The sequence below is a fragment of the Rhinoraja longicauda genome, chromosome 17 (genome assembly GCF_053455715.1).
Source record: "Rhinoraja longicauda isolate Sanriku21f chromosome 17, sRhiLon1.1, whole genome shotgun sequence".
Lineage (NCBI taxonomy): Eukaryota > Metazoa > Chordata > Chondrichthyes > Rajiformes > Arhynchobatidae > Rhinoraja > Rhinoraja longicauda.
The window spans coordinates 20266751-20283015 of NC_135969.1; the positions used below are offsets into that span (position 1 = coordinate 20266751).

The 16265-nt window shown below is 52.6% G+C and overlaps 1 protein-coding gene across 2 annotated transcripts; it reads left to right on the forward strand.

Annotated features, from left to right (window-relative positions):
- The first annotated feature begins 502 nt into the window (after positions 1 to 502).
- On the forward strand, positions 503 to 14452 carry LOC144601818 (carbohydrate sulfotransferase 11-like). 2 transcript variants are annotated; one of them, XM_078414266.1, is made up of 3 exons: positions 503 to 608; positions 5324 to 5400; positions 10312 to 14452. In XM_078414266.1, the coding sequence occupies exons 1-3, from the start codon at positions 590 to 592 to the stop codon at positions 11158 to 11160; spliced, it is 945 nt and encodes a 314-aa protein (XP_078270392.1). In that variant the 5' UTR covers positions 503 to 589; the 3' UTR covers positions 11161 to 14452. The 2 variants fall into 2 exon arrangements, with proteins under 2 accessions (XP_078270392.1, XP_078270393.1); XM_078414267.1 differs by lacking the exon at positions 503 to 608 and having other exon boundaries at positions 5311 to 5400.
- Positions 14453 to 16265: the final 1813 nt, after the last annotated feature.

Sequence of the window (16265 nt, forward strand, 5' to 3'; positions counted from 1 at the left end):
CTGTCTGCATGCTGCTTTGGACAAACCGTTGGAATGTTTGGATCCTGGATGTGTTGGCAGGGCTGGGTGTGGAGAAACATAGACCGTAGGTGCAGGAGGAGGCCATTTGGCCCTACGAGCCAGCACCACCATTCAATGAGATCATGGCTGATCATCCACAATCAGTAATCCGTTTGTGCCTTTTCCCCATACCCCTTGATTCCGCTAGCCAAAAGAGCTCTATCCAACTCTCTTTTAAATTCATCCAGTGAATTGCCCCCCCCCCCTGCCTTCTGCGGCAGAGAATTCCACAAATTCACAACTCTGCGAAAAAGTTTTTTCTCATCACAGTTTTAAATGTCCTCCCCTTTATTCCCGTTCCAGGCCCCACTCTGTCCCTGTCTGTATGCCAGCCCTTTCATGTGGTAGCCTCAGGCCCCTTTGGAAGGGGATGTGGGTGGGGAAGGCTGGTGCCTTCATCAGCATTCTGCTCTCGAGCGATGCCCCACACGGTTGGATGTCACGCGCTGGCTCTGTGGACCATGGCCAGTCGTTAATCAAGCCCACGGTGCTGGAATAACTCGCGGGTCAGTCGGAATCTCCGGAGTACATGGCAAGTGGCACAGCAGGTAGAGCCCCCTGCCTCACAGCGCCAGAGTCACGGGTTCGATCCTGACCTTGGGTGCTGTCTCTGTGGAGTTATACGTTCTCCGTTTCCTCCCACATCCCAAAGACGTAATTGGCTTCTGTAAATTGTTCCTAGTGTGTCGGATAGTGTTAGTGTACGGGGCGATCGCTGGTTAGCATGGACTCGGTGGGCCATGCTGTATCTTTAAACTAAGTGTCGGCATTGGGAGGAAAATGTTCTCCAGAGATGGTGCCTGACCCGCAGTATCTTCAGCACTTTGTGCCTTTTATTATAAACTAGCCTCTGCAGTTCCTTGACTTTGGAGGTACCATGGGCTCTGGCCCTTTGCCCACCACTCCACACTGACCAGCGATCACGCCATACGCTGCACTATCCTGCAAACTGTGGACAATTTACCAAAGCCAATTAACCTACAAACCCGAACTCCTTTGGAATGTGGGAGGAATCTGGAGCACCCTGAGAAAACCCATGTGTCACAGGGAGAACGTACACTCTCTCCCCCCTTCTCTCTCCCCCCTTCTCTCTCCCCCCTTCTCTCTCCCCCCTTCCCTCTCCCCCCTTCCCTCTCCCCCTTTCTCTCTCCCCCCTTCTCTCTCCCCCTTCTCTCTCCCCCCTTCTCTCTCCCCCCTTCTCTCTCCCCCCTTCTCTCTCCCCCTTCTCTCTCCCCCCTTCTCTCTCCCCCCTTCTCTCTCCCCCCTTCTCTCTCCCCCCTTCTCTCTCCCCCCTTCTCTCTCCCCCTTCTCTCTCCCCCCTTCTCTCTCCCCCTTCTCTCTCCCCCTTCTCTCTCCCCCTTCTCTCTCCCCTTCTCTCTCCCCCTTCTCTCTCCCCCTTCTCTCTCCCCCCTTCTCTCTCCCCCTTCTCTCTCCCCCTTCTCTCTCCCCCCTTCTCTCTCCCCCTTCTCTCCCTCCCCTTCTCTCTCCCCCCTTCTCTCTCCCCTTCTCTCTCCCCTTCTCTCTCCCCTTCTCTCTCCCCTTCTCTCTCCCCCTTCTCTCTCCCCTTCTCTCTCCCCCTTCTCTCTCCCCCTTCTCTCTCCCCCTTCTCTCTCCCCCTTCTCTCTCCCCCTTCTCTCTCCCCCTTCTCTCTCCCCCTTCTCTCTCTCCCCTCTCTCTCCCCTCTCTCCCCTTCTCTCTCTCCCCTTCTCTCTCTCCCCTTCTCTCTCTCCCCTTCTCTCTCTCCCCTTCTCTCTCCCCCCTTCTCTCTCCCCCCTTCTCTCTCCCCCCTTCTCTCTCCCCCCTTCTCTCTCCCCCCTTCTCTCACTCCCCTTCTCTCTCTCCCCTTCTCTCTCTCCCCTTCTCTCTCCCCTTCTCTCTCCCTTTCTTTCCCTCCCCCCCTCTCCCCTTCTCTCTCCCCCCTTCTCTCTCCCCCCTTCTCTCTCTCCCCTTCTCTCTCCCCTTCTCTCTCTCCCCTTCTCTCTCTCCCCTTCTCTCTCTCCCCTTCTCTCTCCCCTTCTCTCTCCCTTTCTTTCCCTCCCCCCCCTCTCCCCTTCTCTCTCTCCCCTTCTCTCTCCCCCTTCTCTCTCCCCTTCTCTTTCCCTCCCCCTCCCCCCCCTCCCCTCTCTCCCCCGTAACTTGTTTTCCGTTTCAGGTTTCTTTTTCTGCTTACACTTCTACTCGGTGAGTTCATTAGTGTTGCTCAGTGTGACTCTGCCCAGACTGATCTGGGAGCCCCAGGCTGCTGTGGTAGCGAGTCCAACAATATGTTTGTAGAGCACTGTGCTCATGATTCAGCTATCACTACACTAGATTGATTGTCTCTAGTGTGTAGTTTAGTTTAGAGATATGCCGTGAAAACAGGCTCTTCGGCCCACTGAGTGCGATCACCGTACAGCGATCACCCTGTACACTAGCACTATGCTACACACTAGTTACAATCTACAGAGGGCCAAATCTACACGTCTTTGGGATGTGGGAGGAAACCGGAGCACCCGGAGAAAGCCCACGCGGTCACAGGGAGAACGTGCAAACTCCACACAGACAGCACCCATAGTCAGGATGGAACCTGGGTCGCTGGCGCGGTAAGGCAGCAGTTCTACCCGCTGTGCCACGGTGCTGCCCACAGCTGCTGAACTGCGGGGACTCTACACAACCCGTCCATCATTGGTCGGACGGGCACTCCCTGACACAGGCTGTGCTTCCGGTCATACGTTCATAAGTTCTAGGAGCAGAATGAGGCCATTCGGCCCATCGTGTCTACTTTGCCATTTAATCAAGGCTGACCTATCTTCCCCTCTCAACCCCATTCTCCTACCTTCTACCCATAACCCCTGACACCCGTATTAATCAAGAATCTATCCATCTCTGCTTTAAAAATACCCAATGTGCAGAGCGGTCTGCAGACTTTGAATCCTAGAAACCTCGGACACCTTGAATTCCACAAGAGACTAATGAAATTCGTGATTCCTCCAACGTCTACAGATCATCACAGCTTAGAGCAGCGTGGTGGCGCAGTGATGGTTGCTGCTTCACAATGCCAGAGACCCGGTGGGTGCGATCCTGACTACGGGTGCTGTCTGTTTGGAGTTTGTACGTTCCCACAGTGATCGTGTGGGTTATTCCCCGGGTGCTCTGGATTCCTCCCACGTTCCAAAGATGTACAGGATTGTAGGTTCATTGGATTCTGTAATGAGTGTGTAGAAGGGCAGTGCTAGTGTACAGGTGGTCATTGGTTGGCGTGGACATGGTGGGCCAAATGTCCTGTTTCCACGTGGTATCTCGAAAACTAAAAGCTGAAACTAAATTTCCCAGGAGACTGAAGAAATTCATCCTTCCTCCAAGGTCTACAGATGCACAGCGGAAAGCATCCTATCGGGATGCATCCCAGTCTGGTTTGGGAACAGCTCTGCCCAAGACCACAAGACAGCACAGAGAGTTGTGGATGTAGCCCAGTCCGTCACACAGCCCAGACTCCCCACCATCCACTCCATCTACACTTCACGCTGCCTCGGGAAAGCAGCCAACACCATCAAGGACCACTCACACCCCTCTTTTCCATATACGCACTACGCATTCTGTGTGGAAAATGATGCCCCTCTGGTTCCTATTAAATCTCCCCCTTGTCACAGGTCACAGAGCTGCACAGCACAGAAACAGGCCCTTCTGCCCACCTTGCCCAGGCCGACCAAGTTGGCATGGTAACCCAGTCCTATCTGCCTCCCTTTGTCCCACAGAGCTCTAAACCCTTCCTATCCATCTATCTGCCCACGGTTATACTTCCCATGGAAATTTGCCAATATTGAGTAGAATAGGCAATGCATTTACAAAATCCATGAGATTATATTAATAAAACATAAGCAATAGGTAACTTTTTGAGCATTAATACATAGTTGACAAGTCATGCATAGTTTTCAGGGCAAAGAAAAGAGAGCTGGAAAAATGTACGGCTGGTTATATGTGGAGAAGTTGTGGATAATATTACATCGAGGGAAAAGGTTTTTGGTATTGCCAAGAAAGCTGAAAGCCTGAAGGTTGGAAAGATGTCAATGTCAGGGGGTGGTGGGTGTATGGAACGAGCTGCCGAAGGAGGTAGTTGAGGCAGGTACTATCACAACATTTAAAAGACATTTGGACAGGTACATGGATAGCAAAGGTTTAGAGGGATGTGGGTCAAATGCGGGCAGGTGGGGCTTCTTAGTTGGCATGGACGAGATGGGCCGAAGGGCCTGTTTCCGTGCTGGATGCCACGGTGACTATCTACCTGAGGAGCACAGGCACAGGCATTGATAAGGATGGGGTGGACGGAATGAGCATACAATGCAAAGCAAAGAGGTTTTAAGAGTTTCTAAAGACATGTTTAGTTTAGAGATGCAGCATGGAAACAAGCCCTTCGGCCCACCGAGTCCACACCGACCATATATCACCCATTCACGCTAGTTCTATGTTATCCCACGTTCGCCTCCACTCCCTGCAAACTAAGGGCAATTTACAGAGGGCTGTTTAACCTATAAACCCGCACGTTTTTGGGATGTGGGAGGAAACCGGAGCACCCGGAGGAAACTCCACGCACACAGAGCTGAGGACAGGATGGAACCTGGGTCACTGGCACTGTGAGGTGGCAGCTCTGCCACTGTACTGCCCTACATATAAAACAAAGGATAAACAATATAGGACCCCCACACACACTGAGGTAGGAGAAATTGGGAGGTTTAGGTTTATTATTGTCACGTGTACCGAGGTACAGTGAAAAGCTTAGTTTTGCACACTATCCAATCAGGTCAGATAATAATGTGCATAAATACAATTGTCAAACTCAAGTACAATAGGTAGAGCAAAGTGCAGAATATAGTTCTCAGCATTGGAGAGCACTAGTTCCAGAGATAAGGGGAAGGGTGACCGTTGATGGCAAGACCCTTAACTGCATTGGTGAGCAGCGGGACCTTGGGGTCCATGAGGGGGGCAACACAAGTAGGTGGAGTGGTAAAGTAGGCATACGGTTCATCGGTCAGGGCATCGAGTGTATGTCTATGCCTTTGAGTGTGAACCCTCGGGATGCCTGGAGCTGCAGGGTGCTAGGTAAATGCAGTGCGCAGTGTCTTCCAAGGTGTGTGTGTATGGTGGAGTTTGCCCATGTGTCGTGAAGCGTGGGGAGGTTGGGAGGTGGAGGGAGAGGGTTGGGGAGAGGGAGATGGGGGAATTAGAGGGGGATTAGCCTTCACCAGACCACAGAGATGACGAACACTTGCTCTCATGCCCATTACAGCCTCTAACCAGCTGAACGGGACAGAGATGGGAAAGGACAAGACTGGCCTGGCCTCCCAGCCACCCCTTCTCAGCACAGTAAGTGACCCCGGGGTGGGGGAGGGGGCAAGGGTCATCCTGTTCACACACCCATCGCCTCTGTTTAAATGTCACCCTCACCGTGAACAGAACAATTAGACTTCTCCTTTCCCAATGCTGCAGCGGGTCGAGCCACTGCCTCGCAGCGCCAGAGACCTGGATTCCATTCTGACTTTGGGCGCTGTCTGGGTGCGGACTTCATACGTCCTCCCTGCGGCCGCGTGGGTTTTCTCCAGTTTTCTCCCACACTCCGTGCGGGTTTGTAGGTTAATTGGCTTCTGATAATCGCCCCTAGTGTGTAGCGAGTGGATGAGAAAGTGGGATAACATTGAAGTGGTGTGAAGCAGTGATCGATGGTCGGCAGGGGCCGAGGGGCCTGTTTCCACGCAGTATCTACACTATATGTTGCAGGGGTGGTGGTGGAGGGGGGCAGACACAATGGTGTTTAAGAGGATTTCAGATAGGCACGTGAATGGAGGGATATGGATCACGTGCAGGCAGTGGAGATTAATCTAACTTGGTATCATCATGTTGGGCATGGATGTTGTGGGCTGAAGGGCCTGTTCCGGTGCTGTACTGTGACACACATGCCCAATATCTTTCCAAACGGCACGTCCCATCAACATCTTGTCCAAATGATGGTACCCGAGGGTGACATTGGGCTCGGGCTCACTAAGCTGGGGTGTCTAAAGGCCCCCTTGGCAAAGCCATGGAACCTGGATTGCCATCCGGAGACGCAAGAGACAGCAAATGTTGGGACCTGGAGCATCTGCTGGAGGGACCCAGTGGGTCGAGCAGTGAGGGAGGGATTGGAGTCACAGAGTCACACAGCAGAGAAACAGGCCCTTCAGCCCACCTCGGCCATGCTAACCAACATGGCCCCTCTACGTTAGTCCTATCTGCCTACATTTAGCCTATATCCCGCTAAACTTCCTCCTCTTGTCAGCTTGTTCTATGAACCCTTCTCCCTCTGTGCGGAAAAAGTTGCCCCTTAAGCTCCTATTAAATCTTTCCCCTCTCACCTTAAACCTATATCCTCCAGTTGTTATCCAGGCTCTCTGTGTAAATAACCTGCTCCACACATCACTTTTCAGCTTTGCCCCTCTCACTTACAAGTTATGCCTTCTAGTTTTAGTTTAAGTTGTTTACTTTATTGTCACATGTAAAGCTTTTTTGTTGCGTGCTATCCAGTCAATGGAAAGACTATACATGATTACAATCAAGCTGTCCACCGAGTAGAGATGCAGGATTAAGGGAATAACGTTTCGTGCAAGGTAAAGTCCAGTAAAGTCCGATTAGTATTTGATTTTACACCCTGAGAGGAAGGTCCTTGACTGCCTCCCCTATTTATGCCTCTAATATTTTAATATATTTCTATCAGGTCTCCTCCCCACATCCTCCAGCATTCCAGAAAAACACAATCCAAGTGTGTCCAAACTCTCCCTGTGACTAATACCCTCTAATCCAGGCATCATTCTGGCGAATCTCCTCTGCACCTTCTCCAAAGCCTCCACATCCTCCCTGTAACAGGGTGGCCAGAACTGCGCACAATGCTCCTAATGTGGCATCATGTTTGTAGAACATAGAACAGTATAGCTCAGGAACAGGCCCTTCGGCCCACAATATCCGTGCCAAACATGATGCCAACTTGAACTGATCTCTGCCTGCACGTGATCCATGTCCCTCCATTCCCTGCATGTCCATCTGATGTACTGTGTACCTTTAAAGCTGTCAATGTCTGCACTGCAGGGGGCTCGGGGGCTGTGCCGGTGTTTGCTTCCCCACAGCTGTGTCAACAGACCTGGTTCCAGCACTGTGGTGTCCCCCACCCCCCATCCTGCCTCCCAGTTGTGGCCTGGGGCGGGCACATTGGCAGCAGGTTGTTCACATGTGGAGCCCACGCCTACTGACCACAGTCATTGCAACATTGCCATCACTCCCAGCTCCCCTGTCTACCCCCCCACTCCCCTCCCTGCTGGCTGGTGGCGGCGGGGGGGGGGGGGGAGGTTGTGATGTGAGACTCATAGACTTACACAGCTGGGGTCCGGATGGGCTGATGGCTTAGAGCGTAAAAGGGACAACAGTACTAGGCCCTTCGGCCCACAGCCGAATGTGATGCCAAGTGAAACTAATCTCCAAAAGCACACAAAGTACTGGAGTAACTCAGGCAGCATCTCTGGATGTCAAGAGCCTTCTTCAGACTTCTTCAAACTGATCTCCTCTGCCTGCATGTGATCCATATCCCTCCATTCCCAGCATATCCATGTGTCTTATCTAAAACCCTCCTAAACACTATCGTATCTGCTTCCACCACCACCCCAGGCAGTGCGTTCCAGGCACCCACCACCCTCTGTCCCGCACATCTTCTTTAAACTTTGCTCCCCTCACCTTAAAGCCCTCTCGTCCTTGATATTTCCATTCAGAGCAAAAGACGTCTACCCTATCCATGCCCCTCATAGTTTTATATTCTTCTATCAGGTCCCCTCCCTCAGCACCCGGTGCTCCAGAGGGAACAATCTGTTTGTACGATCTCTCCTTCGCTAACACCTCTGATCCAGGCAGCGTTCTGGAAAACCTCTTAATTTCAGTGAAACACTTCCAAGTTCTAGTGGAGCAGCCACGATGTAAAGACGTTTGGCTGTACTTCAGATTGAATATAAAGTTACAGATGTTTCAGGGTAGGCCAAGTCGGTCTGTCAGTGTGGTTGGAGTGCTTAGGAAACATAACGATTTGTGCCTGGCTCACTCTGGTTTCCATTATTTGCTGTATTTCTCTGGAGAGTTCTCCTTAACGTTTGCCAGAAATTTGGAATAGTTGCTGGGCTTGCAAACTATTGCATGGAGCAAGAACGAGTTGTTGGATGTGTTCTGTGTTTGCTTTAACAGAGGGGTTTTTAAAGTCAAGAGTATCGTTGTGGGGAAACGAGAGACTGCAGATGTTCAGATCTGAAGAATCCCAGTCTGCCCACCTCCCTCCCCTCCACAGAAGCTGCCCGCTCCTCTGGAACTTTCCCTGTGCTGCACAGGAACAGTGGGAGGAAGGATTCATTGGGAGACACAAGGAAATGCAGATGGTGGAAAGTGCCGGATCTGTAGAGGGCATGGTGAGGTGGCGTTTCCTGTCAAGACCCTTCTTCAGACCGAAGTAGGGTCCCAAATCGAGATGTTTTACAGTGCAGGACAGGCCCTTCGGCTGGCTCATGGTGCCCATGCCGATCATAATGCCAAGTTCAACTAACCTCTGCCTGCAGATGATCCACATCCCTCCATTCCCTGCATATCCATGCGTCTGTCCAAAAGCCTCTTAAACACCACCACTGGCAGTGTGTTCCAGGTCCCCACCACCCTCTCTGTAAACCTTGCCCCACATATCTCCTTTAAACTTTGCCCCTCGCACCTTAAAGCTATGCCCTTTGATATTTCCAGCCTGGGGAAAATGACTGTCTCCGCTGTCTATACCTCTCATGAATATATATACTTCTATCAAGTTCCAGAGAAAACAATCCATGTCTGTCCAACCTCTTCCTGTAGCTAATACCCCCTAATCCAGGCATCTTTCTGGTAAACCTCCTCTGCACCCTCTCCAAAGCCTCCATGTGTTTCCTGTAATGGGGTGACCAGAACTGCACGCTGCATTGTTGCCTCCTGACGTCACATTCGGTGTAGTTCACTGAAGCGTCCCGGCAATCTGCCAGTTTAGTTTAGAGATACAGCGTGGAAACAGGCCCTTCGGCCCACTGTGTCCGTGCCAACCAGCGATCCTTGTACAATTGCACTATCCTACATACACACCAGGGACAATTTACAATTCTACCAAAACCAATTAGCCTACAAACCTGTACGTCTTTGGGATGTGTGAGAAACCGTGAGCACCTGGAGAAAACCCACGCGGTCACGGGGCTAATGTACAAATTCCGTACAGACAGCACCCATAGTCAGGATGCAGCCTGGGTCTCTGACGCTGTGAGGCAGCAGCTCGACATTGTGCCTCGACACCACCAGTTGTTCAACAGGAAATCTTCTCCCATTGCTCTTAATTTTAAATGTGAAAGAAAACAATTATATGGTGGTCTCTTTCCCCACTTTGGGGCTTCAGCAGCAGTGAGAGCAGTCTCTGCTCTGGTGTGGAATGGGCAGGGATGTGACGGTGAGCTGCCCCGGGGCATTTGGCAAAGTGATGGACAGAGGGGTGGGGTTGGGGGTCACCGGGGCTGGGGGGTTGGAGGTACATGGAGAGACCACGAGGCACTCCTCCATGCTGACAGTGCTGCCTGCTGCCTGTTCCACATCCCTGGGCAGTGGTGACCAGTGATGGATAGTGACCAGTGAGCACCACCAGATGCTGACCATCACTGCCCACTGGTGGCCAGTAACCAAACGCTGACCATCACTGCCCACTGGTGGCCAGTAACCAGACACTGACCATCACTGCCACTGGTGGCCAGTAACCAGACACTGACCCACTGACCATCACTGCCCACTGGTGGCCAGTAACCAGACACTGACTATCACTGCCACTGGTGGCCAGTAACCACACACTGACCCACTGAACACAGCTAGACATTGACCATCACTGACATACAGTCCAACAGGAACCACCACTGACGAGTGACCCCCCACTGACTAGTGACTCCTATTGACCAGTTGACCATGGTTGACCAACGTTGACCACCACTGACTAGTATTGACCACCACTGACTAGTATTGACCACCACTGACTAGTATTAACCACCACTGACTCGTATTGACCACCGATGGTTGGTGTTGGCCAGTATTGACGACCATTGACCAGGGTTGACCATCATTTACCAGTGTTGACGATCATTAACCAGTGACTATAATTGACCACCATTGACCAGGATTGACTACCATTGACCATCGCTGCCACTAACCCCTGTGCCCTCTCTACAGCCGGCGTTCCCGGAGGCGCGTCGGGAGCAGCGGGCGCGGCGGGCGCTGCTGGACGAGGCGTGCACCTCTCACCGGCGGCAGGGTGAGGGTCCACGCCGGCTGCTGAATGCCAGCGACCTGCGGCACCTGGTGGTCGACGACCGGCACCGCCTGCTGTACTGCTATGTGCCCAAGGTGGCGTGCACCAACTGGAAGCGGGTGCTGCTGGTGTTGGCCGGGCAGGCGGCACAGCCACTGGACATCCCTGCAGGACGGGCGCACGTGGTCGGAGCCTTCCGCACGCTCGACTCCTTCACCCCGGCCGAAATCAACCGGCGGCTGCGGACCTACCTCAAGTTCCTGTTCGTGCGCGAGCCCTTCGAGCGGCTGGTGTCCGCCTACCGCAACAAGTTCACCCGCGCCTACAACACCGCCTTCCACCGGCGCTATGGCACCCGCATCATCCGCCGGCACCGGCGCCACCCCAGCGCCCGGGCACTGCGCCACGGGGCCGACGTCACCTTCGCCGAGTTCGTGTGGTACCTGACCGACCCACGGACCCGCCGGGACGGGCCCTTCAACGAGCACTGGGACACCGTCCACTCACTTTGCCACCCCTGCCTCATCCGCTACGACGTGCTGGGCCGCTACGAGACCCTGGAGAGAGACGCCCACTACCTGCTGAGCCTAACCACGCCCCAGCACCCCGTCACCTTCCCCCGCTCCTCCCGCTCCGTCACCACCACCAGCGTGGCAGCCGCGTACTTCCGCAACATCTCACCCTTCTACCAGAGGAAACTCTTCCAACTCTACCGGCTTGACTTTGCCCTCTTCAACTACTCTGCACCCGCCTACCTCAACATGGGTTGACCAGTCCCCCTCCTCCCCCCTGCCAGCCGAGTTGGAACAGCGTGCAATGGGCCAGAACGGGCTCGTCGGGCCGAGTAGCCAGCCCTTATCTTCCTGTGAATTTGCCTCCACTGCCATCATTATGCTTCAGCCGATGATCTGGTCTTCAAATGTCTCCCACGTGTCTGATGTGGACCTGCCCCATGGCAACTGTTCCCAATCCCCTCTCTCCACTCCCTGCCCAACACTCTCGTCATCTGCCTCTCCCCTGATTTAGTGCCTTCCCTCCCCCCAGGCACAGACTCACCTCTAGTTGTAACTATCATAAAAGGATGGACCTTTAGAAAGGAGACGGGGAAGAATTTATTTAGCCAGAGGGTGGTGAACCTGTGGAATTCACTGCCACAGACGGCTGTGGAGGCCAAGTCATTGTGTAGTTTTAAAGCGGAGATTGACAGGATAAATACAGGTTTTGGGGAGAAGGTAGACAGTAGATGAGTCTAAAACAAGAGGGCAAAGGCTGAAGGTGAAGGAGGAGAGAATTAAGGGGCAGGGTCAAGAGGATGGGGGGGTACATGGATCGAGCTGCCAGGGGAGGTGGTGGAGATGGTTACAGTTACAGCTTTATAAGACCGGGCTGGGACCATGGATAGGAACGGTTTAGAAGGTTGAAGCCCAACAGTTAGATGGTGCTAGCTGAGGGAAGGTTACCAAGCCTGGTGTCACCTCTGTTCCCTGTTGCTCTCCCACCGCCCTGGTTATCAACACTGTGGCGACCTCCATTCACTGTCAGAACCATGTGGCACAGCTCCACAGATCCGGGTTCGATCCTGACCTCGGCTGCTGCCTGTGTGGAGTTTGCTCGTTCTTCCTGTGACCATGTGGTTTTGCTCCGGTTTCCTCCCACATTCCAAAGACTTGTAGGTTAATTGGCCCCTGTAAATTGCCCCTGGTGTGTAAGGGATGGATGAGAAAGTGGGATAACGTAGAACTAGTGTGACTGGGCGATGGATGGTTGTCATGGACTCGGTGGGAAGAAGGGCCTGTTTCCACGCTCTATCTCTAAACTAAACTAGTCGTTACACCGGCAACTGGAGACAAAAGGATCTGCAGATGTCGGAATCCTGAACAAAACACAAAGTGCTGGAGGAACTCTGCGGGTCAGGCAGCATCTGTGGAGGGGATGGACAGACGAAGTTTCAGGTCGGGACCCTGCTTCATCTGCATTCTCTCTCCAGCTGTTAGCCACGTGCTAAGTGTTATGTCTTTTAACACAGAAGTATTTCATTGTTTACCGATGTCTTTTGTATCTGTGAATGGAGTGTTGGTACCACAGCATTGTTAATGTTTTGTTCATCAACAAACTGTTCTGGGGCTGGCCACGAGGAGCGTGGTGCAGTTATTGGATCACGACATGGAATGAGGGGGAGAAAGGTTGCAGGGGACCTGTTTATGAAAGGCCGTGACGGAGTGGATGTGGAGAGGATGTATCCATTAGTGTGAGAGTCTAGGACCAGAGGGCACAGCCTCAGAATAAACATACATTCAGAAAGGAGATGAGGAATTTATTTGGTCAGAAGGTGGTGAATCTATGGAATTCATTGCCACAGACTGAAGGGTCTACTTCTTCAGACTGAAGGGTCTCGACCCGAAACGTCACCCATTCCTCTCTCCAGATTTGCTGCCTGACCCGCTGAGTTACTCCCAGCTTTTTGTGTCTACCTCTGACACGTGGTAGTCGATCAATGGCCAGCTGATCTGAGTTCAGGTTCAGCACGTTCGTTAGGAGGGACAAGGGAAGGGAACTGTGGATGACCATGGAGGTTGGAAATTTAGTCCAAAAAGAAAGGAAGCAAGCCGGCAATTGGAAGGGCCAAAAGGGGCCATGAAATGTCTTTGGCAAGTTGGATTAAAGAAATCCCAACCTTTTGACAGTGCATTAAAAAGTAAAGAGAGGCTAGGACTGCTCAGGGATAAAGGAGGGAGCTTGTGCTTGGAGTCTGAGGTTGTAGGCGAGGTACAAGTACTTTGCATCTGTATTCACCGAGAAGGACATGGAGGACAGTGAGATCAGCGCGAAGAATACTAATGGACAAGGGCACTTTGATCAAGGATGAGGAGGTATTGGGGCTCTTGAAGAGCATTGTGGTGGATCATTCCCCAGGACATGATGGGATCTATCTCAGGTTATTGAGAAAGGCAAGAGAGGAGATTGCAAGAGGCTTGATGAAGATTATTGAAGAGAGGAGATTGCAAGAGGCTTGATGAAGATTATTGAAGAGAGGAGATTGCAAGAGGCTTGATGAAGATTATTGCATCTTCTCCAGCCACAGGCAAAGTGCTAGAGGACTGGAGAGCAGCTAACGTTGTTCTTTGGTTTAGGGAATGGTTAAAATCCTTGGTTAACCCTTGCTATGCATGTTTAAATTGGTTAATACCCTGCTTTGAATGATAATCAGTTCTTAATTCCTGCTTTATTCACAAAATGCTGGAGTAACTCAGCAGGTCAGGCAGCATCTCGGGAGAGAAGGAATGGGTGACGTTTCGGGTCGAGACCCTTAATTCCTGCTATTGGACAGGTCATTGTTTAAGGTTTGCTGCACTGATTTTGGGAATGCCAGCAATGTTAGGAATGTTGTCAGGAATCGAGGGAGCGGTTGGGCAGGCTAGGACTTTAGGAGGATGAGGGGGTGATCTTATAGAGGTGTACAAAATTGTGAGGGGGATAGTGTGAATGCACAATTTTCACCCAGTGTGGGGCAATCAAGAACCCGAGGCCATATTTAAGATGAGAATGAAAAGATTTAATAGGAACCTGTTGGCAACTTTCCTAGAGAGTGGTGGGTGTATGGAACGAGCTGCCAGAGGAGGTAGTAGAAGCAGGTATTATAATATTTAAAACATTAGAAACAAGGACACAAAGTGCTGGAGCAACTCAGCAGATCAGGCAGCATCTGTGGAGAACATGGATAGGTGATGTTTTGTGTTGAGACCCTTCAGATGCTTTGAAGGGTTCTTCAGAACTTTAAAGACATTTGAACAGGTACACGAACAGGAAAGGTTTAGAGGGATATGGGACTAGCTTAGATGGAGCATCTTGATCGGCATTGGATGAGTTGGCCCGTTTCCGTGCTGTGTGATCCTAAAACTGGTAAATTCTCTGTCATGGTTGGCGACACGGATGATTCCTTTTTTTTACTGATGACTGAAAATGTGAATTCGAAAAATATGGATGTAAAGTTGGTGGCTAAAAAATAATCTGAGCTACGATTTATCACAACTGGTGAAATATTTTTGTAAAAATAAAAGTGATTTTGTACGTTTCTGCTTTTGCGGTGGTCTGTCCTCTTCCATGGGAGGGGTAGAGTCGCCTCTGTGCTGGGACAGCCAAGCAGGGGAGGAAGGTACTACAACTCAAAGTGGTGCAGAAGGCAGGGGGTGAGTTGTGGCTTCACCACGTGAATCTGGGGTGCAGGTAAAGTCTGGGAGAGGGGAGGGAGGAGAGGGGACTCCCCTAGACCACATTCTATTGAGGCAGGCAGGTTAAACAAAGGCTGATAGGGTGAGGGTCAGTCTGTTGTGTCTGACCCGTCCCCCAGTGAGGGTCTGTCCTCATAGTCCCACACACACACACACACACTGACCCTCACTGGGTGACGGGCCTCACACACACACTGACCCTCACTGGGGATGGATCACACAAACACTCACTGACCCTCACTGGGGGCGGGTCACACACACACACACACTGACCCTCACTGGGGGCAGGTCACACACACACACTGACCCACTCTGGGTGACGGGCCCCCCCCCACACACACACACACACTGACCCTCACTGGGGACGGCCCCCCCCCACACACACACACTGACCCACACTGGGGATGGGTCACACACACACACACACACACACACACTGACCCTCACTGGGGACGGCCCCCCCCCCACACACACACACACACTGACCCTCACTGGGGACAGGTCACACACACACTGACCCTCACTGGGGACAGGTCACACACACACTGACCCTCACTGGGGACGGCCCCCCCCACACACACACACTGACCCACACTGGGGATGGGTCACACACACACTGACCCACACTGGGGATGGGTCACACACACACTGACCCTCACTGGGGACAGGTCACACACACACTGACCCTCACTGGGGACGGCCCCCCCCCACACACACACACACTGACCCACACTGGGGATGGGTCACACACACACACACACACTGACCCTCACTGGGGACGGGTCACACACACACACACACTGACCCACACTGGGGATGGGTCACACACACTGACCCTCACTGGGGACGGGTCACACACACACTGACCCTCACTGGGGATGGGTCACACACACACACACACACTGACCCTCACTGGGGACGGGTCACACACACACACACACACACACTGACCCACACTGGGGACGGGTCACACACACACTGACCCTCACTGGGGACGGCCCCCCCCACACACACACACACACTGACCCACACTGGGGATGGGTCACACACACACTGACCCTCACTGGGGACAGGTCACACACACACTGACCCTCACTGGGGACGGCCCCCCCCCACACACACACACTGACCCACACTGGGGATGGGTCACACACACACACACTGACCCACACTGGGGATGGGTCACACACACACACACACACTGACCCACACTGGGGACGGGTCACACACACACACTGACCCACACTGGGGACGGGTCACACACACACACACTGGGGACGGGTCACACACACACACACACACTGACCCTCACTGGGGACGGCCCCCCCCCACACACACACACACACTGACCCACACTGGGGACGGGTCACACACACACACACACACACACACACACACACACACTGACCCTCACTGGGGACGCCCCCCCCCCACACACACACACTGACCCACACTGGGGATGGGTCACACACACACACACTGACCCACACTGGGGATGGGTCACACACACACACTGACAGGAACGCTACAAAGTAGATCGCTGTACCTTTGAGAAATCTGGAAAGTTTTGTTTGACTTTGGTTATTTAACACAAAAGTTTTAGTCAGCTTGAGAATAAATGTGCAGCAGACCACACGAGACGGTGC

Bases quoted from the DNA above. Each gene is read 5' to 3' on its own strand.
- LOC144601818 (XM_078414266.1), top strand. The intron at 5,401-10,311 runs GTAAGTGACCCC...CCCTCTCTACAG, and splicing joins AGCCACCCCTTCTCAGCACA to CCGGCGTTCCCGGAGGCGCG.